General features: G+C 38.6%; 1 protein-coding gene across 3 annotated transcripts in view; it reads right to left on the bottom strand.

The window, feature by feature from the left end:
• The window catches only part of pex14 (peroxisomal biogenesis factor 14), a 146370-nt gene that overhangs the window by 21751 nt on the left and 101614 nt on the right, over positions 1-23005 (bottom strand). For all 3 annotated transcript variants that reach the window (XM_061903877.1, XM_061903875.1, XM_061903876.1), the window contains 2 exons: positions 21299-21401; positions 12115-12212 (listed from right to left, as the gene is read on the bottom strand). In XM_061903877.1, coding sequence (XP_061759861.1) covers positions 12115-12212; positions 21299-21401 — 201 coding nt within the window. The remainder of the gene's footprint in view (positions 1-12114; positions 12213-21298; positions 21402-23005) is intronic.

The following is a 23005-nucleotide window of genomic DNA, read 5'->3' as shown; positions in this document are numbered from 1 at the left end:
GTAATTTATGTTTATTTTGTTACAATTTACTATAATGGCTTTGAGAAACAATTTAAAGTTAAGTTGTGGCCTCAAAGTGTAAAGCAGATCATATAAGTAATAATTGTTTGACAAGTGGACTGATAATAAAAAAATGCTGACGAGTTGACTATTAAAATGATCGTTAGTTGCAGCCGTATTAAAACTAAACACTGTAAAATGTTATTTTTCATAATTTGTATTTTTTTGTTGAGAATATTATTTATCGTTAACCTAGTAGCAATTATATATTTGTTCCATGTTGTATATTTAAATAGATGTATTAAAGCTAAGCAGTTTATTATTTTGCATTTTGAGCCCTGATTGTACTGAAAATTTACCAAACCGTGATTATGACTAACTGTGACACCACTATGGTGAAGTCTTTATCGGGGACAGTTTCACCAACAGCTTTATTTCTTCCTTGTTTATATGACTCATATTATTTAGTTGCTGATACTTGTCCGACAAGCTAAATATGAGCCAATTTGGGATGTCATGCAGGAGACGGCATTATGCAAAACAGATATTTGAGGTTTAGCAGACTTCCTGGAGAGCAGGTGCAGGACTGTTTGGCGTCTGTGTGGCCTCACCACTGGAGAATGTAATTCCTAACTGGGCTTTCCCAGCGCATTGTATAAGGCTTAGTGCACATGCAAACATCCACTAAAAAGAGAAAAGCAACCATTACTAAATCACAGCAAAAAAAAAAAAATCTACCTGTGAGGTGGCCATTTAATAATTAAACACCACTTCGCAAAGCATAGTTTTTTTCCAATTCAAATATGCAACAAAGAGTCCTGTAAAAAAAACACTTAAAAGGAGAACAAACCTAATAGTACGGCACATAACGTGGTTAGAAAAAGAGACATTCATTGTAGCAGCACCCAAGGACGGCAACCCATCTAGCTAAATGAAGATAAACACCTCTGGTCCATTAGCAACAAGATAAGATGTTTAACACGCCTTGTTTAAGAGTGTCTAAAGGCAAATTAATTCACAGTTACTCTGCCGGCAGACCCTATGTTTTTAAGTAATGCATGTATATTTATGATGGAATTAGTTTCAAAAGGGAGTCCCTAAGGAGAGTTTTTGAGTAGAAACGCTGGTAGTGCAATTGATTTCACTCTATTTATGCTCCTTCCCACTGGCAGTTGCTCTTGCAAGAGCTAGGAGGCGGTTTCTAATCTTCGACGTTGTACCCACTAATAAAGAGAATGATCAGTGAGTTGGGACAGCAGTGCAAACACATTTAACAGGCAGATTTGTAATGATAATGAGGGAGAAATAGAGCAGTCTGTTCAACGTCAGGGATGGATCATCCAGAGGCAAATCTATGCTTGAATTAGGGTGCTGCAACACTGCAAATGGAGCCAAGATGTGGGGAAAAAAAGCCTTTTTGACTTGCTATGAAGCATAAATGTACAGTATCAAAGTAGGTTTTGCGCATGAATGCCATTCTTCCAGTCCCCAGTTTAGGGTCACTACATGTCCGCTAGAAATGAGTGGTTTCCAAAAAACAAGACGTGTTTACTTAGCAGATGAGAAAACTTAATAGCTCCATGTGTTTTGGCTTAGAGGCACATTTCCGTGTTGAGAGGTATAATTGCGAAGTGTGGCTCACTTTGAGCAGCGTGGTGAGGCAAACCCTCGAAGCCACAAACGGTGAATAAAAAGTAGTCAGACATGTGTTTCTCATCAGACAACCCGGACCTGAAAACAATTTGCCAATTTCTTCCATGGTCAGAGACAACAAGACTGCCTTCGCCGACTTGCGGGGAAAATTTAAGATCTCCACTGTAACTATAAAGCAGAGTTTACGATTTTTTTAATGGGCATTATGATGTGAAATATAGTTTTTATACACTGCCACTCTCCAACAAGGTACTCACAGCAAATGAAGTCGACATTTCTTTAATGCAATGTGTGATTTCAAAATGACAAATGAAAACCTGTGAGGATCCCAAAGACACTACAGGGGCGTTTGCTGTAGAAGCAGAATTATGTCTTCTTATACAGGAATTTTATCATTTTTTTTGGTTGTAAAATTATTTTAAAAACCCCATCTAAAACCAACTGCTGTTTTTTTTTTTAACCCCGAAGAAAGAGTAAGCAGCTGAAAACTTAAAACGGCACAAAGTGAGCTATGAGTCTTTATATTAATCTTCTCCCGGGGAGGCACTTATACTTTTCCCTTTATTTGAGCTGAAGCAGATGTGTCCACATATGTTTCCCAGGGATATCCAGATGCTAGCCATGTGCTTAACAAGCTGTGGACATAAAACATTGTCTAAGATTGTCTCTTCCAAGACACTTTCTAGAACACTGAGATCATAAAGTAAATTACGAGCTGTGTTATAAAAAAGTTCAATAAAATGAAAAAATCTAGCAACATTTCGTGCCTGCACATTAGTTTTTAAAACAGTCACTTCATCTAAACACTTAAAATTCCGAAACGATTACCAACACTGTCTATAAAAATCAAGGCAAAGACAAACGAGATTATAGTTTAACATTATGGTCCCATAATGAGAAGAACCATATTTTTGCTGAATGGCTTTAGTTGTGATGATAAACTGTATAATAAGACTGTCTATCTGCGGCAGTTAAGACCAAGGGCAGCGCAGGAAGTTTTAGTGCACACGGGCCTGTAGGAGCCCCCTCGCTCTTCTCCTAATCAATCTGAGGATTTAAACTTGGCACCTTTACTGGGCTCCTTTGCAATTTCAAGTTATGGCATGTCCAACAATCGTCAAAAACATCATGACAGCACAGTTGATCATGTCACGATTACAAAAAAACAATGTGTAAAGTTGTCTCATTCTTGCTAGGCTTTTTTTTTTGAATGAATGAATGGGTTTATTTTGAGCCATGCAAACAAAACAAGAGAATGACATAAAATACAAAAGAAATATATAGATACATTATTTTTACAGCTACATTGAAAACATTACATGTGCCTAATCTTTTGTAGATGTCAAGATTGGCTCAAAAGGGAGTGGGAAGAAGTAAACTTATTAGGTCCCACCCCTATACATATACAATATATATATACAATATATAATACAATAATATATATAATATAATTCAATTCAGTGGTTGCTGCTATATATTGTCTATATATAATACATTTAAATTCACACACACTTACATATATACATATGTACACACACACATATATACAATTTATATATATATATATATACATATACATATATATATACACATATACACATACACACACAATCACATACATACACACATGCATATACCCAAAATACACACACACACGCACACACACCTATATAAATACAATATATATAATAGTATATATAATATACACTTTTGTCTAAACATTATTAACAGTTTATGGTGCATATGGGAACAAGCTTTCATTTTGACTGTGATATTAGTGGTTAGTAGTGGATCTGTGGCTGTGGAGCTACTGCCCCTGATCAACAGGACCTGAGGACCACTCTTGCTATGTGTCCTATGCTGTGCATTAAAAGAGACGAGGGGAGCCCCCTGCCAGAGGAGTTATCCACGAACATAAGATCCCCCACTCGCCTGCCCTGTACTCCAGATAGTGTACTTATTATGTGTCCTATGCTGCGCATTAAAAGAGACGAGGGGAGCCCCCTGCCAGAGGAGCTATCCACGAACATAAGATCCCCCACTCGCCTGCCCTGTACTCCAGATAGTGTCCCCAAATCCCTTTTCTTAGTTTCCATCGGCACCAATTCTTTAGTCAGAATTCATATTTGTTTTTACATTTGCAGAAAATTAGTATTACTCAAAATTGCATATAGGATTGTTTGTGTACACACACACACACACACACAAACACACGCACACATGCGCGCACACACACACACACACACACACACACACACACACACACACACACACACACACACACACACACACACACACACACACACACACACACACACACACACACACTTCAATGTATTCCTCTCATTGATACTAATTCATATAGTTTAACTAGTTGGGTGATGTCATTGAAGTAATAATAATAATGATAATATCAACAATGACTAAACAATAATAATATCGATAATGATAACAATAATAATAACAATATGAGCAATAGCAATGACAATAAATGATGACAATAATACATATAAAATAATGAAGATGATGATGATGATAACAACAATAATAATAATAATAACAATAATCATTATTAGCCAGTGATGGAGTTCAACACTTGGGCATCCGTGTTCACATTCATATACATTGCCCATACCATTTTTTTGTATCTTGTTTTGAACTGATGGACATTTGAACATTGCTTGAGCCCCACATCCAATCCGTTCCAAAGTTTCACTCCACGCACAGACACACACACACTTTTCCTGGTAGTTCTTACTGTTGGAATAGTAAAGATACTACACCCCCTTAGATTATGAACTCCTTCTCTGTGTTTGAAATGTATTTGAATATTGGCAGGTATAACCTTTTTGTTTGCTTTAAATAATAATTGAGCTGTATAAAAATCAACTAGATCAGGCAGTTTTAATAATTTAGATTGTAAAAATAAAATATTTGTGTGGTCACAATATCCCACCTTGTGTAGAATTCTTATTGCACGTTTTTGGAGTGTAACCGGTGGATGTAGTGAAGTTTTGTAGTTGTTGCCCCAGATTTCTATGCAGTAATTTAGATATGGTAAGACCAATGAACAATATAATAAATGCAGAGCTGTGTAATTTAAGAAGAATTTGGATTTATTGATAATAGAGATGGTTTTGGAGATTTTGCTTTGTATATGTCTTATGTGTGGTTTCCAGCTTAATTTATTATCAATAGTGACTCCTAAGAATTTAATTTCTGACACCGTTTCTAGAATCACGCCATCTATATTTATTGCTGTTCCTGGATTGGAATAGCCGAATAACATAACTTTTGTTTTCTTTAAATTAAGGGATAATTTGTTTATATCTAACCATGTTTTTAATTTTGCAAGTTCAATATTTAGGGTGAATACAAAATGTGTATAATTATCGTTAGAATAGAAAATATTAGTGTCGTCTGTGAATATGACTAATTTTAATACATTTGATACTTTAAATATGTCATTAATATATAAGTTGAATAACTTGGGACCTAGAACGGATCCCTGTGGAACCGCACAAGCAATGTCCAAATGCCCAGATGTAAACTCGCCCATCTTCACAAACTGCTGTCTTTGAGTTAAATAGCTCCTTATCCAAGTCAAAGCTACTCCCCTTATTCCATATCTGTATAATTTTTTCAGTAATATTTGAGGATTAATGGTGTCAAATGCTTTACTCAGATCCATGTAAATTCCAGCTGCATATTTCTTACTATCTAAGCTATTGGTTATCTCTTCTACTGCATCAATTATTGCCATAGATGTTGACCTTGCTGTCCTAAAACCGCATTGACTTTCATTAATTATCTTATGTTTATCTATAAATTTCTGTAATCTAGTGTTATATAATTTCTCTAAGATTTTGGAGAACTGCGGGAGCAAAGAGACAGGTCGGTAGTTTGTGAAGATGTGTTTGTTCCCATTTTTATATATTGGTATTACCTTTGCCATTTTCATTTTATTAGGAAATTGTCCTGTTTGGAAGGACAGGTTAAATATATAAGTTAGTGGTTTGGTGATGGAATGTATGTTTTTTTTCACAAGTGTCATATCTATGTCAAAACAATCAGTAGATGTTTTATTTTTGCAATTATTAACAACATCTATTATTTCCTCTTCAGTTACTCCCAACAGAAACATACTCATTGGATTCATTTCAATCAGTGACTCCATTTCATTGCTGTTATAATCAGGGATTTTGGCTGCCAATTCTGATCCGACATTTACAAAGAAACTGTTAAAACTCTCCACAACATTATTCATATTATAATTATCTTGGTTGTTATCAGTGAAATAGCTAGGATACGAGTTATTTTTTGATTTGCCTTTAATTATAGTGTTAAGTATTCCCCACACCTCCTTAGTGTTGTTCTTATTCCTATGTAATAGATTGGTATATATAATTTCTTACTAGTCCTTATTATATCAGTCAATTTATTTTTATATGTTTTATATCTATGTTCAGAGTCTTCAATCAGTTTCTTTGTATATTCATTTTTTGAGCCAGGTTTTACATTACTTAATTTGATGAATTGTCTATATAATGTGTTTTTCTTTTTACAAGCGTTTTGTAAACCCTTGGTTAACCATGGGCACTTTAAAGTTTTGTTGTTGTTTCTAATTTTTTTTAGTGGACATTTTTGGTTATATATTGAATTAAATATATCTATAAATGATTCAAAAGCACTATCCACATCCTTTTTGTTGTACACGCAATCCCAGTTTTGCATTGTTAGGTCCTGATTTAATAGATTGAAAGAGTCTTCTGTTCTAACTCGTTTGTAAGTATATTTTTATATAAAAATTTAAATTATAAGATGAGAAGTATGGTACAGGATTATGTTACAGGAAAGTTAAATCATACTCTATAGCAGTGGTAGGGAACCTATGGCTTGCGAGCCAGATGTGGCTCCTTTGATGACTGCATCTGGCTCTTGGATAAATCTGAGCAGACATTGCTTAACACGATAAGTAATGAATAATTCCACTTGTAATGAAAAATAACGTTCAAAATATAAAACATTCTCATGCATTTTTATGTTCAAGAAGTTGCGTTAAAGATAATAAGTTATTTATTATTGGTTAGTGTGGGGCTTGCCCTCTTGTGGGTTTTCAGACCACCAAGCACCGACATGAAAGCCTGTTCCAGGGTTACAATATTGTTTTGTTTTTCAATAAGTCGCTCTGTTGCTTTCCAGCAATTGTCTTTTTCTCTTTCGTTCTTGCTCTCTCCTGGCTGCTGCTTATAAACAGAGCGACAGGTGATTAGAAAACAAGGCCCAGCTGGGCCATCTACACACCTGTCGCTGATTTCGAGGTCGGCCCTGGCAACACCCCGCTTAGCTGCAGGCCCGCAGGCTACGCCCCCTCCACAGTTAGCTTCAAAATAACAATGTTATTCCAAAGAATAAGAGACCTATTATACTCTAGAAATGTTGGTCTTACTTAAAAATGCATGCGTTGAGTTGTGTTCAGTGTTAAAAAAAAATATTATATGGCTCCTTAGGAAATACATTTTAAAATATTTGGCTTCTTGGCTCTCTCCGCCAAAAAGGTTCCCGATCCCTGCTCTATAGCAACGTTTCTCCAATAGTGAGTCGCAAGCAGCAGGGGAGATTTTAATTAATTATGTCTATACACTAATATTCAACTTAGAACCATACACAAGCCTGCAGTTAAATAGCAGCAGTGCTCAACAGGCTACCCGTTTTACCCAGTAGGAGTGGTAAGAACAAATGTGTACAGAGCTCAAACACACCAGGAATATAAAGAAAACAAGGAGTCTTCATAAGTGGCATATGTAAAGAATGTAACCCACACACTGTGTTGTACAAATAAATAAGTATCATCAAGTTCTCCCGTGACGCCAAAGGGAATAAGCAGTAGAAAATGGATGGAAGTTCTCAATAGTAATTTAATACGGGGGGACACGGACAATATGCTATGCCCCCCAGACGTTTCATTACAGAAAGTTATTTAGAAACACTGGACTATAGGGGTTTTGAAGTACATAAGTAGCACTACAGAATTCCTGATCATGTGTTATTTTATAGGGATTGAGGTGACGACTTGTCCAGGGTGTACGCCGCCTTCCGCCCGATTGCAGCTAAGACAGGCTCCAGGACCCCCGCTACCCCAAAAGGGATATGCGGTAGAAAATAGATGGATGGATGGCTACACTTGTGCATGAATGTAAATTAGTTGTGTCCAACATACCGATATTTGCTGATCGCAACTTTTTTTTTTTTATCGGCTTGCTACACATTCTATAGACAAGATAAACACGACTGGAACATTGCGAATAAAAATGAAAAAAAAAAAAAAAATGCAACCAGCCCAAATATCCCCAAAAATGGGATCTGATAGTAAAACTGTTCGACAGCCTGTCCATCTTTATGTATATGGATTTTTCCATGCATGAATATGTGCCTTAATTTCTTGCAAGTTATGACAAGTTTTTGAGTTTGCTAAAGCCCTCAAAAACGAAAAACCATTTATTTATTTATTTTATTGCATATTTTGATTAACCTACATAGTATTGGTTTTAGTATCTTTAATGCACAACAGTGATTCGCAAACTGAGGTACACAAGCTTCCATCTCGTGCTATGCCAAAGAATCAATTAATTAAATACTCAGTGTTACAGTTCAAACTGTGTGTAATGTTACAGTGGCCAAAAACATTAAATATACTTGCTAAATAAAACATTTGCCTGGTTTTTAATGTATACTTAGGCTAACTACGCTACTGTATTTTATTGATGGTCATTATGGGGGTACTCGGAGAGCCAAGTATTTTCCAAGGTGGTACTGGGTGAAATTTTTTTGGGAGCACCACTGATGTACATAATAGTTCAAAGTTGCCCCCACATCCTTTATGCGGCACCCTTGCAAGAAAAGGTGTGGACAACCCTGCTTAAAAGAGGCCCTGTTATGCAAAAAAAAAAAAATCTTACCTATGGATAAGTGTTTTTGTGTATTTGAAATCTGCATTAGTCCGGAATTTTTTTTTATCAAACCATGGAGACATGGCGGGGATATATATAAAAAAAAAAAAATCTCGATTTCCATACTTCCATAAGTTGTTTGAAATTTTCCTATTGGTGATGTCAGCGGATATTTCCAAATAGGGCAAACTTCAACCCAAATAGCTTTGCGCGAGACTGTCAATGTAGTCTGACGTTCCTTGTGTGAATGTGAGTGTGAATGTTGTCCGTCTATCTGTGTTGGCCAGGTGATGAGGCGGCAACTTGTCAAGGGTGTGCAGCTAAGATACGCTACAGCACCGCCCGCGACCCCAAATGGGACAAGCGGAAGAAAATGGATGGATGGATGGATGGATATTTCTCTACCCTTTTTTTGTGGGGCAGACTGGCTCATACATGCACGTGTACTCCACTGTTTCCATTTCTAATACAAATTAGTGTGTATTTCTAAAACATCTGTCAGTAACCTCAATATGGAAGCGCTAAAAACTACAACAAAAATGACTGGGTGAAGACACAGTCGAAGTGGAGGCCAGTAGCTAAGAAAACCCACAAAACTAGTCTGTAAAACATAATCTATGCAAAATTTGGACCAAAGAAACAACAATACATGTTATGTAGACCACAAGGAAGTCTTTTGAAATGTAGAAAAAGAAAATCACAATACAAACCCCATTTCCATATGATTTGGGAAATTGTGTTAGATGTAAATTTTTTCCAAGATGGCGCTGCTGTAGTGGCTGCTATAGGCAGGAGCTCTGTGCTCTTGTGTCATCCTTTTGTGTTACCCTCTTGTTTTCATGTGTTATTATATTTTTTTGCATTTTGGTCCGGGACCCTTTGGGACTGTGTGACAAGGGGTGGCACTTTCGTGACCTCTGTGGTGCTTTTTTTGTGGACTTCTGGATCTGCCTCCCGGGAGCCTTTTGGCCATGGAGACCAGCTGCTGGGTCTCTGCTACACCAGAGTCTGTTTGGAAAGACTGGAGGAGATGCAGATGAAGAGACAGGACTGTGGAGCTAGCACTGAGCGCTGGGACGGAGAGGCTCCGCGGTGTCTTGACTGGGTGAGCAGGTGTCGGACACCTCAGTCACCTTGGACGTATCCTCGCTCATCCATGCAGACTGGACACTGGCCGAGAGTGGAGTCGGCTGTCTTGGTTGCTTTGTTGGGTCTGCTCCTGTCTCTGGCCATGCTCCCTCCACCCCAGCGGACGATGGCGTGGAACACCGCAGAGGCCACCACAGTGGATATGTTTCTTTTACTTTTTATTCATAGCTGTATGTAGAAGTGTCTGGTTGTATCTGCTGCTTTAATGTCTTTAATGTCCTCTGTGTTCTTTGATGTTTCCCTCTTACACACATGTAAGAGGGATGTGTACTATGGCTATGAGTTGTTCTTTTCCCTTGGCCTCAGTCTGCACCCCCACTCCAGGGCCCAGGCTAAGACCGATTTTTATTTTTTTATTTTTATTTATTTTTTTATTTTTTATTTTTTTAAATTTTATTTTAATCTTCTATTTTTTTCTCCCATTCCCCCCCCTTGTTTACCTGTATGTCATCTTTTTTGTAAGGGGCGCTGAGAGCCGGCAGACCCGTCAGCGATCCTGTTCTGTCTCCCTGTAATGTTTGTCTGATTTTGAATGGGATTGTGCTGAAAATTGTAATTTTCCTGAAGGAACTCTCCTGACGGAATAAATAAAGTACTATCTAATCTAATCTAAATATAAACGGAATACAATGATTTGCAAATCCTTTTCAACCCATATTCAATTGAATGCGCTACAAAGACAAGATATTTGTTGTTCAAACTCATAAACTTTATTTTTTTTTGTGCAAATAATAATTAACTCAGAATTTCATGGCTGCAACATGTGCCAAAGTAGTTGGGAAAGGGCCACTGTGTTACATTACCTTTTCTTTTAACAACACTCAATAAACGTTTGAGAACTGAGGAAACTAATTGTTGAAGCTTTGAAAGTGGAATTCTTTCCCATTCTTGTTTCATGTAGAGCTTCAGTCGTTCGTCAGTCCGGGGTCTCTGCTGTTGTATTTTACGTTTCATAATGCGCCACACATTTTCGATGGGAGACAGGTCTGGACTGCAGGCGGGGCAAGCAAGTACCCGCACTCTTTTTTTACGAAGCCACGCTGTTGTAACACGTGCTGAATGTGGCTTGGCATTGTCTTGCTGAAATAAGCAGGGGCGTCCGTGAAAAAGACGGCGCTTAGATGGCAGCATATATTGTTCCAAAACCTGTATGTACCTATCGGCATTAATGGTGCCTTCACAGATGTGTAAGTTACCCATGCCTTGGGCACTGATGCACACCCATACCATCACAGATGCTGGCTTTTGAACTTTGCGTCGATAACAGTCTGGGTGGTTCGCTTCCCCTTTGGTCTGGATGACACTATGTCGAATATTTCCAAAAACAATTTGAAATGTGGTCTCGTCAGACCACAGAACACTTTTCCACTTTGCATCCGTCCATGTTAGATGATCTCGGGCACAGAGAAGCCGCCGGCGTTTCTGGATGTTGTTGATAAATGGCTTTCGCTTTGCATAATAAAGCTTTAACTTGCACTTACTGATGTAGCGACAAACTGTATTTAGTAACAGTAGTTTTTTGAAGTGTTCCTGAGCTCATGTGGTGATATCTTTTAGAGATTGAAGTCGGTTTTTGATACAGTGCCGTCTGAGGGTTCAAAGGTCACGGTCATTCAATGTTGGTTTCCGGCCATGCCGCTTACGTGGAGTGATTTCTCCAGATTCTCTGAACCTTTTGATGATATTATGGACCGTAGATGTTGAAATCCCTAAATTTCTTGCAATTGCACTTTGAGAAACGTTGTTCTTAAACTGTTTGACTATTTGCTCACGCAGCTGTGGACAAAGGTGTGTACCTCGCCACATCCTTTCTTGTGAAAGACTGAGCATTTTTAGGGAAGCTGTTTTTATACCCGATCATGGCACCCACTTGTTCCCAATTAACCTGCACACCTGTGGGATGTTCCAAATAAGTGTTTGATGAGCATTCCTAAACTTAATCAGTATTTATTGCCACCTTTCCCAACTTCTTTGTCTCATGTTGCTGGCATCAAATTCTAAAGTTAATGATTATTTGCAAAAAAAAAAAATGTTAATCAGTTTGAACATCAAATATGTTTTCTTTGTAGCATATTCAACTGAATATGGGTTGAAAATGATTTGCAAATCATTGTATTCCGTTTATATTTACATTGAACACAATTTCCCAACTCATATGGAAACAACTTTTGTATGACCCGTTTAAATGCACTACAGAGAGCTTTATCCCAAAAAGTCAGTGGAAGGATGAGGTAAGGCAAATACACTAAAACAGAATAATTGTGATGATAAATAGAGGAAAACTGAAGTTATTACATGGCTTACTGTTGGCAATAGCAAATGAAGGGTGCTATGATGATGCTGATGTTGTAAAAAAAATTACCTCTGCTGTCACCAGTTCTTGAGAGAGCTCTTGGATCTTCTGCTGCTGTTGAATCAGAAGCTCCTGGAGGGAAGTCAGGGTCTGCTGCAGCTGTCCAACTGGGAAAAACCGTGAAAAAATAGATATTACTGTACATACAGAGAAAAGAAGACATTGTTTTGGATATAAACATTCTTAGTGTTACAAAATAATAAAGACAACTCAACTAATGTACATTATCAAAGGCGTCCTCCAAAAATTGTAATTAAGGAAATAGTTGATGATGGGGGTGGTGGGTGGAAAGGGGCTAAACATAAAATGGAGATATTAACCTCTAGCGTCTGAACCTAAATCAAATAACAGTCTCTAACCTTCCATTATCCATCCAGACACTGCCTTTTAATGCATGCATCCTAAATCCTCAAACGATCAACAAAGGGGGAAAAAACAAGGCTCTAATTTAGGAGGAGGCTGCCAGACAAAATGTCCCTCCTAATCTAAAACAATATTGTTCGTTTTCCATTGACTTTGAAGATTGAATTAGTTCAAGTGTTGGTGTTGGATGCGGGTGTATGATTTCAAATAACACCGGGCACAGTTAGTTGCCCCCTGCTTCCAGTCACGCATGTATTACCAAACAATGCATTAAGTTTCCTCGAGCTGATTATATTACAGAAAACCAATAAACATTCATATAAATCATGGGTGTGTAAAGTGTTAAATCAAGCCTAATAGGATTAACATCAACAGCTATTGTGGCGGTCCACTGCTAGTTGTCAGGCCAATGGATAAAAAGCCGAAATTGCAGCCGGCTCGACGGGATGTAAAGAACCACGTAAACCAAGGTCCATACAAAAAACAAAGTGGGTTTAGTGAAGGGGAAAACCAACACATACTCCATTTTTGATATTTCAAAAAGCACCACCTGTATTTAAATGGGAGGGTTAGTATTATTGTAGGTAGGGCTCTAAAATGTTTGATCTTTCCATGCGTTGCAGAAACCCTTTAAAATACAAGTTTGAACAGAATGGCTGGTGGCAAAAACCCCGGCCATTAAAGTAGTTTTTCTAGTTTGTGATCTTGAATGTGACCAAACTCTCCAAGGGTGGCAATAAAACTAAAACTTAAGAAGACTCTTAAAACAGTGTTACTGGGGCACCAAGAGCTGCCTTATTGGTATCTAAATGCACCTCAAAACGGGATGACTTCTCCAGATGAGTGGGTCAGTTCACCAGCCTCTGATGCCGCAAATCCTGATGAATGCATTGGTGCTATATGTTTTCTGTACAACTGCAGCCAAATATTATACAATCAAACCCTTGACTCCTTTATACTGACAAAAATGCATAACTTCTTATTCCCAGTCATCACAGATATGAAGCCAAGAATAATGAAGTCAATGACTTTGGCAAAGCATGAATCAGAGGGCAGCTGTAGCTTTGACATGTGTGTGTCTGCGTGTGTGCGACAGACTGATGAGACAACGATATGTGAGGCTTGCAGCTGCTGTGCGGAGGCTGTTGATTGTCCATTTGGTAAATTATTCAGTAAATACCTCGATATAATGTACACTACATATGTCCACGCCTGTATGTCCTTAATGGCCAGCTGGTTACCAATATGGCGCCGAAACGACACAGAGTACCCAAACAGTTTCACAATTATATTACCTCCCCCGGTGCACTGAAATAGTTCCAAGATCCATTCATTAATTGACCATGTGAAGTTGTAGGCAAATCATAATAGGAGTCAAGGCCCCCTACTCTCGGGCTGCTACTGGCAGGAAAGACTAATGCAGTCCCCCGTCTAACAGGATACATCACCTTGTTGCACTTAACACTTCAGAGACACAAGAGCTTTAACAAAAGGGGGTTCAAGCAATTGGCATCAGTAAAGTGTGATCATTGAGTGCGGCTCGCAGGGTTGAAGGGAAAGGGAGTTATTCGGCTTAATATAGACAGGGCCTAAGACAAAAGGAAAGCAGTGGGAGTCGTGTAATTGCAACCCCTCTCCCCAATTGTTGACTACAACAGTCATTTAGTACAATAGCTGTTTGGCTATGCTGCAGTCGTACAAAATCAGTCAATTGCGGATGTGGAAATGACTTCGGTGGTTGTTATTTTGGCGCAAATGAAAAACTAGGGCTTTCAAATGATAACAATTTTAATGACATCACTAAGTTTTCAAAACATTTAAAGGAGCCATATGAAACAATTTTCATGTCAAAAGGCAATAATAAATCATGTTCTTTTGGAATACCTCGATAAGTGATAACAGTATTTCAGTCGGGATATGCTAATTTCCAAATTAGATTTACAGCCCCAAAATCCTACTATTGTTTTCATTTCGATGCCCCATCCTTCACCGTTTGACTATGTAGAAAGTTTGTGAGTGTGTTACATCCAGGTTGCCAGTTACGCACTGCTATCTTCTTCTAGCTACTGCCACTTGTAAAGTTACTAAACATGTCAGACCTTAATAAATTCCAAAGGCCTCGTTACGATTCTCAACTTATTCATGACAAAGCCAGGAAAAAACTGAAGATTTGTATCGGGGATGTCTTTAAAAAATGGGGACGATTGAAGGCGGAGAAGATTTATTCATCGGACACCAAACTTGCTAATTTCCTACTTGATAGGTAAGTAAGGCATTTACGTTTTCTTATTACTTGTAATAAATGGAAATGGACATTTTGTATGTATTGTCTGTATTGTCCAATACAGTCTATGATCTTGTCTAAAAATGGGAGCATACACTTCGACATTTAGACTAATGGGTGAAATATATGCCTGTTAGCCTGAAACTTGATATGTAATCGAACTGACAGGCCAAAATATATTTTTGACAAATACAACCTGTGGTTAAGGGTAGTGTCAGCGCTTATTTCTTTCTCAATATGCTGATAAGCTGAGGAATTGGGTTCCAACATTAGCACTGCTTTCATGACAATGTGAAACGTATGGAGACAGCCAAATCACACGATAAAATAATTCCTGATTCGTGTTTGCATATTTTGGACTATATGTACCAAGTTATATGGCAATCTGAAACGTTTGAAACAGTAGCCTATAGGCATACCTTGGTAAAATATCTCCTCTTTAATTTTCAGCGTACATTAGGCTGCTAGCAGGCTCTACTTATTTTCACCAGTACAACTATTTCTAGCGTTGGTTGTAATTCGTTTTAGTCTTTGTTTTCTGATAGTACTGACAATAACCATATGATAGTCATTTGTTATGATATTGTACGCAGGCATGACATATTTTTTCTGGAAAATATCCTAATTTCTGTGTAAAATGTGGTGGTTAGAGATGTGTTATTAACGAAAGGCTTGTCTATTCAGCTATTATGGTCCCAGCATCTGAATGCGTTCCAGTAATGTTGCTGCATGACGATTTGGGCATTTGGTTGGTTTATTTTCTGTTCCTGCCATTATTTCCTGCTGTGTGCTTTTATTTTGTTACATGTTTCCTGTTTTGGTTCTTACTGATGCCCTTTAACTATGTGTACAGAACAGGGCACAGCTGTCTTTCATTTTGTAATTAGTCCTTTTAAGTGGGAGCTCCGAAAACGGCGCCAGTTCATTGTGTTTGTCGTGGGTAGTGATTTGTTGATGTTATTTTTTGATTGCTTGGAATACTACTCAATGCCACTGAAAGCTAAATTGCTTTGTTTCGTTTTGTCTGCTTCTTGCTATTTTTACTTGGTACCTTATGTCAGTGGTTCTCAAATGGGGGTACGCGGACCCCTGGGGGTACTTGAAGGTATGCCAAGGAGTACGGGAGATTTTTAAAAAATATTCTAAAAACAGCAACAATTCAAAAGTCCTTTATAAATATATTTATTGAATAATACTTCAACAAAATATGAATGTAAGTTCATAAACTGTGAAAAGAATTGCAACAATGCAATATTCAGTGTTGACAGTTAGATTTTGTGTGGATATGTTTCACAAATATTGTTGTTTAAGATTTCTTTTTTTGTGAAGAAATGTTTAGAATTAAGTTCATGAATCCAGATGGATTTCTACTACAATCACCAAAGAGGGCACTTTAAGTTGATGATTATTTCTATGTGTAGAAATCTTTATTCATAATTGAATCACTTGTTTATTTTCAACAATTTTTTGGTTATTTTTTATATCTTTTTTTCCAAATAGTTCAAGAAAGACCACTACACATGAGCAATATTTTGCACTGCTATAAAATGTAATAAATCAGAAACTGATGACTTAGTGCTGTATTTTACTTCTTTATCTCTTTTTTCAACCAAAAATGCTTTGCTCTGATTAGGGGGTACTTGAATAAAAAAAATGTTCACAGGGGGTACATCACTGAAAAAAGGTTGAGAACCACTGCCTTATGGGGTTGAATTCTCTGCATGGCACATTTTCTTTTTTTTGTACCTTACATGTAAGTTTATTATTTATTGTTAAAGACATTATTGATCCCACACACAGTGGTCATCTTGGCGTAAAGTAATCTAAGGAGGCTTCCCATGATGCAACAAATTTTACGTATTTAAATAAATTAGTTACTGTTGGGGCAGCACGGTGAAACAGGGGGTAGTACGTGTGCCTCACAATATGAAGGACCTGGGTTCGATCCTGGGGTCAGGATCTTTCTGTGTGGAGTTTGCATGTTCTCCCCGTGACTGCGTGGGTTCCCTCCGGGTACTCCGGCTTCCTCCCACCACCAAAGACATGCACCTGGGGATAGGTTAATTGGCAACACTAAATTGCCCCTGGTGAATGAATGTGAGTGTGAACGTTGTCTGTCTATCTGTGTTGGCCCTGTGATGAGCTAGCGAGTTGTCGAGGGTGTACACCACCTTCCGCCCATGTGCAGCTGGGATAGGCTCCAGCATTCCCTGCCACCCCGCATGGGGTAGAAAATGGATGGATGGATAGTTGCTGTCATTGAAAAGTTTTTTTTGGACATTATCAGTGTAACTTTAAATTTAATTCAGATTTTAATAGGTATGTTTGATAACATTTGTTACGGCTGGGTTTATGCAGCTTACTGCGCGGTTTGTTCTCCCTAGATGCAAACGGACGACTCCGGACAGGACTTGCAGGTAGGAACATGATTTAATTTTTGAAAATCAACGAAGCACCAAAAACAGAAAAATAAGACGAAGGAAAGAGCGCTGATCGCACTGGATGCTAAGGCTAACTCTTAGCATAGACTTGATAGGACTACTCAAGTCACAGTAGCGTGAAGCAAACAGGTGAGCGTCCCGAACACAAAAGGCAGGTGAAAATAATACGTAGTCATGGTAACAACTCAGAAGGTGCACAAACAGGAACTAAAGGAGTCCAACACTAACCGAAAACACAAAACATGATCCAGACCACGGATCATGACATTGAATTATATTGGATATCAGATCATATATTGTTTTTTTTCTGCCCATATTAATATTGGATGATGTATTTCCTGAATTGTGCCCAAATGATGGGTAATGCTTAGTATGTGACCTTTAACTGACACGCGAGTGATGACCTGTGCTCATCTCCATAAATTAACAAGATTGCCAACTCAATTGGTCCACCGTCTGGAATTAATCTCAAGTTTTTGCTTTCGGATTGTAAATATGCAATTTGCAATGACAAAGCGCTGTTCATGCAAGGAGCGAGTAGGGTGTATTTCTTCAATACTTCTGAGATCTGATTGGACATTAGTTTGAAGGAAGAAGTGGTGCATACAGTAGAATCTTGATTTATGAACCCCTCTTGGTATGAACCTTTTTTATGAACCACAGACTGAACATTGTCAAAGTGTACGAACGGTTCATCCAACCATTGTGTGTCTCGTAACACAGCTATTTTGTCACCGGTAGCACAGTAATTGTGGGCGGGCTGATCGATCCTCGGTGGTTATTCAGTCAGCACAGTGTGTTATTTGTGGGTTTTTTTTTCCTTTTCACAGCATTTTTCTAGTTTTGCTTGCTCAATAGGAGTCCAAGGAAAGCAAAGTCCAAGCAATGTGTGGTTTGAACCATTCAGGAAATATCTACTGCCTTGTCGACACTGCTCCAAACCCCCTACTCATCTCTTTCGTTGCACGCCTAGAATATTAAACTAAATAGTAAAGTAGATTATTTTTTCATTATTCCTAATCATTGTAGTGACCTGGCTGCTAAGGTTCAGGAGATTTGTGATTTCCAACTGTGAGTGCATCACAGGGTTAGTGACAGAAAATGTGCGTGTCGGCAGCGTGGCTGCGTATGATACAGTTTAGCAAGTTGTTGTTTTGATCTTGTTATTAAATAGAAAGTTGATCCATCATCACCTTGTTATGTTTGTTTGATATACCATGTTATATAGTGCGTCATATTGTTTATAAAGTACAGATGTCTGATAATGGCTTTTATGCCGATATCCGATGTTCCGATATTGTCCAACTCTCAATTACCGATACCAATATCAACCAATACCGATATATTGAGTCGTGAAATTAACACATTATTAAGCCTAATTTGGTTGTGATGTCCCGCTTGATGCATTAAACAATGTAACAAGGTTTTCCAAAATAAATCAACTCAAGTTATGGCAAAAAATGCCAACATGGCACTGCCAAATTTATTATTGAAGTCACAAAGTGCATTATTTTTTTTTAACATGCCTCAAAACAGCAGCTTGGAATTTGGGAGGAGGTTAAGGTGGGCGAAGTTGGGGGGGGGTTGAGGTGTGTGTGTGTGGCGGGGGGGGGGGGGGGTGTAGGGGGTAGCGGGGGCTGTATATTGTAACGTCCAAGAAGAGTTAGTGCTGAAAGGGGTTCTGGGTATTTGTTCTGTTGTGTTTATGTTGTGTTATGGTGCAGATGTTCTCCCGAATACACTGTAGCTCATATTTGTAACAGTGTTAAAGTTGTTTATACTGCCACCCTCAGTGTGACCTGTATGGCTGTTGACCAAGTATGCTTGGCATTCACTTGTGTGTGAAAAGCCGTAGATATTTTGTGATGGGGTCGGCACGGAAAGGCAGTGCCTTTAAGGTTTATTGGCGCTCTGTTCTTCTCCCTACGTTCATGTACACAGCGGCGTTTTAAAAAGTTGTGAATTTTACTTTTTGAAACCGATACCGATAATTTTAAAACCAATACAGATAATTTACGATATTACATTTTAAAACATTTATTGGCCGGTAATATCGGACATCTCTAGTATAAAGTTTTCATAATTTTACTAAAATATGGAGTTTTGTCGAGGCTGGAAACCTTTGTTCAGGTTTACGTTGTTTCTTATGGAGAAATGTGCTTTAATGTACAAACATTTGTATTTACAAGCCCTGCTTAAGAACCAATGCATATTGGTGTTGACAATTAGGTGCTGAATTATCAAGCATCTCTAATGTCTTAGGTCCAACATCTAAAGATATGTTGTAGTTCATCCCGAGCTATTCTGATGGGGTTGAGTTCAGGGCTTAGCCAAATCAAACTCATCCAAGCATGACACTATGGATCTGTCTTTCTGACCTGTGGGAAAGTCTTGCTGTAACAAAAAATAGCAATCCCCAAACTGTTCCCACAAAGTTTAATGTATATTTTCCATATGTTTCAGTCCATCTAAAAACATAAAAATCTAGTTTAACCTGATGATGAGTTGTGTCCAAACCCCTGTGTACATACACTATATTGCCATAAGTATTTGGCCACCCATCCAAATGATCAGAATCAGGTGTCCGCATTCCTTGGCCCGGTCACAGGTGTATAAAATCAAGCACTAGGGCATGAAGACTTTCTACAAACATTTGTGAAAGAATGGGCCGCTCTCAGGAGCGTAGTGATTTCCAGCGTGGAACTGTCATAGGATGCCACCTGTGCAACAAATCCAGTGTTGAAATTTCTTTGCTCCTAAATATTCCAAAGTCAACAGTTGGCTTTATTTTAAGAAAATGGAAGAGTTTGGGAACAACAGCAACTCAGCCACAAAGTAGTAAGCCATGTAAACTGACAGAGACGGTGGAGGAGGAATTATGGTGTGGCATTATTTTTCAGGAGTTGAGGTTGGTCCCTTAGTTCGAATGAAAGGAACTTTGAATGCTCCAGAATACCAAAACCTTTAGGAAAATTCCATGCTCCCAACCTTGTGGGGACAGTTTGGAGCGGGTCCCTTCGTCTTCCAACATGACTGTGCACAAAGCAAGGTCCATAAAGACATGGATGACGGAGTCTGATGTGAATGAACTTGACCTGCCTGCACAGAGTCCTGACCTGAACCCAAAATAACAACTTTGTGATGAAATAGAATGGAGACAGAGCCTGGCCTTCTCGACCAACATCAGTGTGTGACCTCACCAATGCGCTTTTGGAAGAATGGTCGAAAATTCCTATAAACACACCCCGCAACCTTGTGGACAGGCCTCCCAGGAGAGTTGAAGCAGTAATAGCTGTAAAAGGTGGACCAACATCATATTGAACCCCATGGGTTAGGAATGGGATGGCACTTCAAGTACATATGTGAGTCAAGGCAGGTGGCCAAATAAATTTAGCAATATAGTGTATATATCATTGAGTAAGTGTCAGAGAAGGCACCCAATGCAATTTGCTAGCATACTGATAAACACGTATTAGTTCAGCACCATTGCTAACAAGTCCAAAGTTTGTCAAAGGGCCTCTCTTATTTACGCCATCGTGAGATTTGTAATTATGCTGACAAAGAGCAAAGGAAGCATCCCTCTCTCTTCTTGCGTCTGACAGTTAGGTTGAGATTCCTCACCTGTCCAACATGGGAGCTGCACCTGTCACTGTGCACTTAATCACACACAAGGACCAATGCTGTGCCTAGACACTACACAGCGCCATCCTACCAATACGCGCAGGATAGCACTCCAAATTAAAATGAACTTTCTCACCACCTATGGGGCAGAGCGTGGCTGATGATGATGGCTGTGAAGCATTGGCTAGGGGTGGTGTAGCGAGTGGAGAACGATGGACTGTGAGGGGGATGAGGGAAGGTGGGCAGGCGGAGGGGGAAGAAAAGTTGTCATTTCCCGACTCCTCATTAATATTCTGAGGTTAAGAGCTTTTCAGCGAAACGTAATTAATTGAGCTCGAGCCTGACAGTAAACAAGCAATTTCAAATTAAAGCGAAATGACAGCGGCGTCATTTGTTAAAAATGTGCGGGCCCCCTGATTTTGGCAACAGATAAATGAGGGAAAATGTTAAGGAGGGAGAAAGTGATGAAGATATTAATCTTCACCTGTCTGTGTCAGCGTGCCACTCATTGCTGCAATGTTGCTCTCCATCCTCTGCAGATGCTTCTTGTCCTCTCGGCATGCCATAATGAGAGGAAGGATGTATTTCTGCAATTAAAAACGAGCCACAATATTAGACTTCTCTCTGGTGGGAAGTGGAGGAAAGATGATGAGAAGACAGGGCCACCGAGACGAGGCGGCAGAGGGTCAAAGACATTGTTTTATTGGACTAGTGCATCATTGTTTAAACTGTGGCTGATTGAGAGCACATTTTCCTCTCCCAAGCAAGTGCATCAAGCATCAGGTGTTGAAGCCATTAGCGGATTAGAAAAGGGTTTCACTGCTTTTGTTATTTTCGGTGTAAGATTTTAGTTATCTAGCAGGATGGTTCCGCTCTCAAATTGGTGGATTTACTCTAATAGTGTCAATGATTTAGGATTCAGATCAGTGGGTCTCAAACTTTTTTTCCCCAATTCCCACCGCAGAAAACAGTTAGCTCTCCAAATACCACTATAATGACCAATATTCAAATACAGTAGCGTAGTAGTGAAGTGAAGTGAAGTGAGTTATATTTATATAGCACTTTTTCTCTAGTGACTCAAAGCGCTTTACATAGTGAAACCCAATACCTAAGTTACATTTAAACCAGTGTGGGTGGCACTGGGAGCAAGTGGGTAAAGTGTCTTGCCCAAGGACACAACGGCAGTGACTAGGATGGCAGAAGCGGGAATCGAACCTGCAACTCTCAAGTTGCTGGCACGGCCGCTCTACCAACCGAGCTATGCCACTTAGTATGCCTAAGTATTCATAAAAAACAAGTAATATAAAGTAAAACACTGTACTTTATTCAAGTGATTATTCAGCTTACCACTAGATGGAGGCTGCATACTATAGCATGGGACTTTAAACTGTTTTGAACTTTTAAACTGCTTTTTATCTAACAAACTGTTCTTAGAATAATTTGTATTTGTTTTTTCAATGTGAATTTTACTACTGATTTAAACGTTATTTTTTAGTCTGTGCTTTGCCTGTATTTTTCTTTGTGGAGCACAGCCCTTTGTTCTTCATCTGTGGTTGTTTTTAAAGGGCTTTATAAATAAAGTTGGTATGGTATGGTGTGGTACAGTTTAAAAATAACTGATTTACTTGATTTGATTGTATATTTCTTTCCATTCAAACAAGTTTCATTAAATCATAATAAGAAAGCAAACACATTTCAGCGCAATCAATGATGATAATTTCAAGCCAAAACCTGTTAAAGATAATACTATTCAAATAAATAGTTCCAAAAGGAAAAATATAACTAAACAAGTCAGACATGTGCATTTCCCAAAAGAAATAAGGATTTATTACTTGAAACAGTTTAATTTGTGCTTGAGAGAGAGCTTACCATACACAATCATATTTAAAAATGTGGAGGATTACAACAAACACCATGTTTGTCGATTTATAATCCCTCAGACACTTTGTAGTCCGTAGCCCTCTTTGCTAGGTTTTCTGGCCATCTCAAGTGACAGCAGACTTCACCAGCAAGTTACAAACATTTTTTAAGGTAAAAAACAAAACAAATGAGTGTCAACACATTGTAATTAATAAGCAGGTTACCATGGCGGAGGTGTTTACAAGGTGCACAATAACATTAATAAAGTATGGGCAGAAGCCAGGACATATGGTGCGACTGGCGCTACGCTCTACTGACATGACAGCAACCT

This window comes from Nerophis ophidion, linkage group LG06 (genome assembly GCF_033978795.1).
Source record: "Nerophis ophidion isolate RoL-2023_Sa linkage group LG06, RoL_Noph_v1.0, whole genome shotgun sequence".
NCBI classification, from domain to species: Eukaryota; Metazoa; Chordata; class Actinopteri; order Syngnathiformes; family Syngnathidae; genus Nerophis; species Nerophis ophidion.
This window is presented reverse-complemented; position numbering and strand designations above follow the sequence as displayed.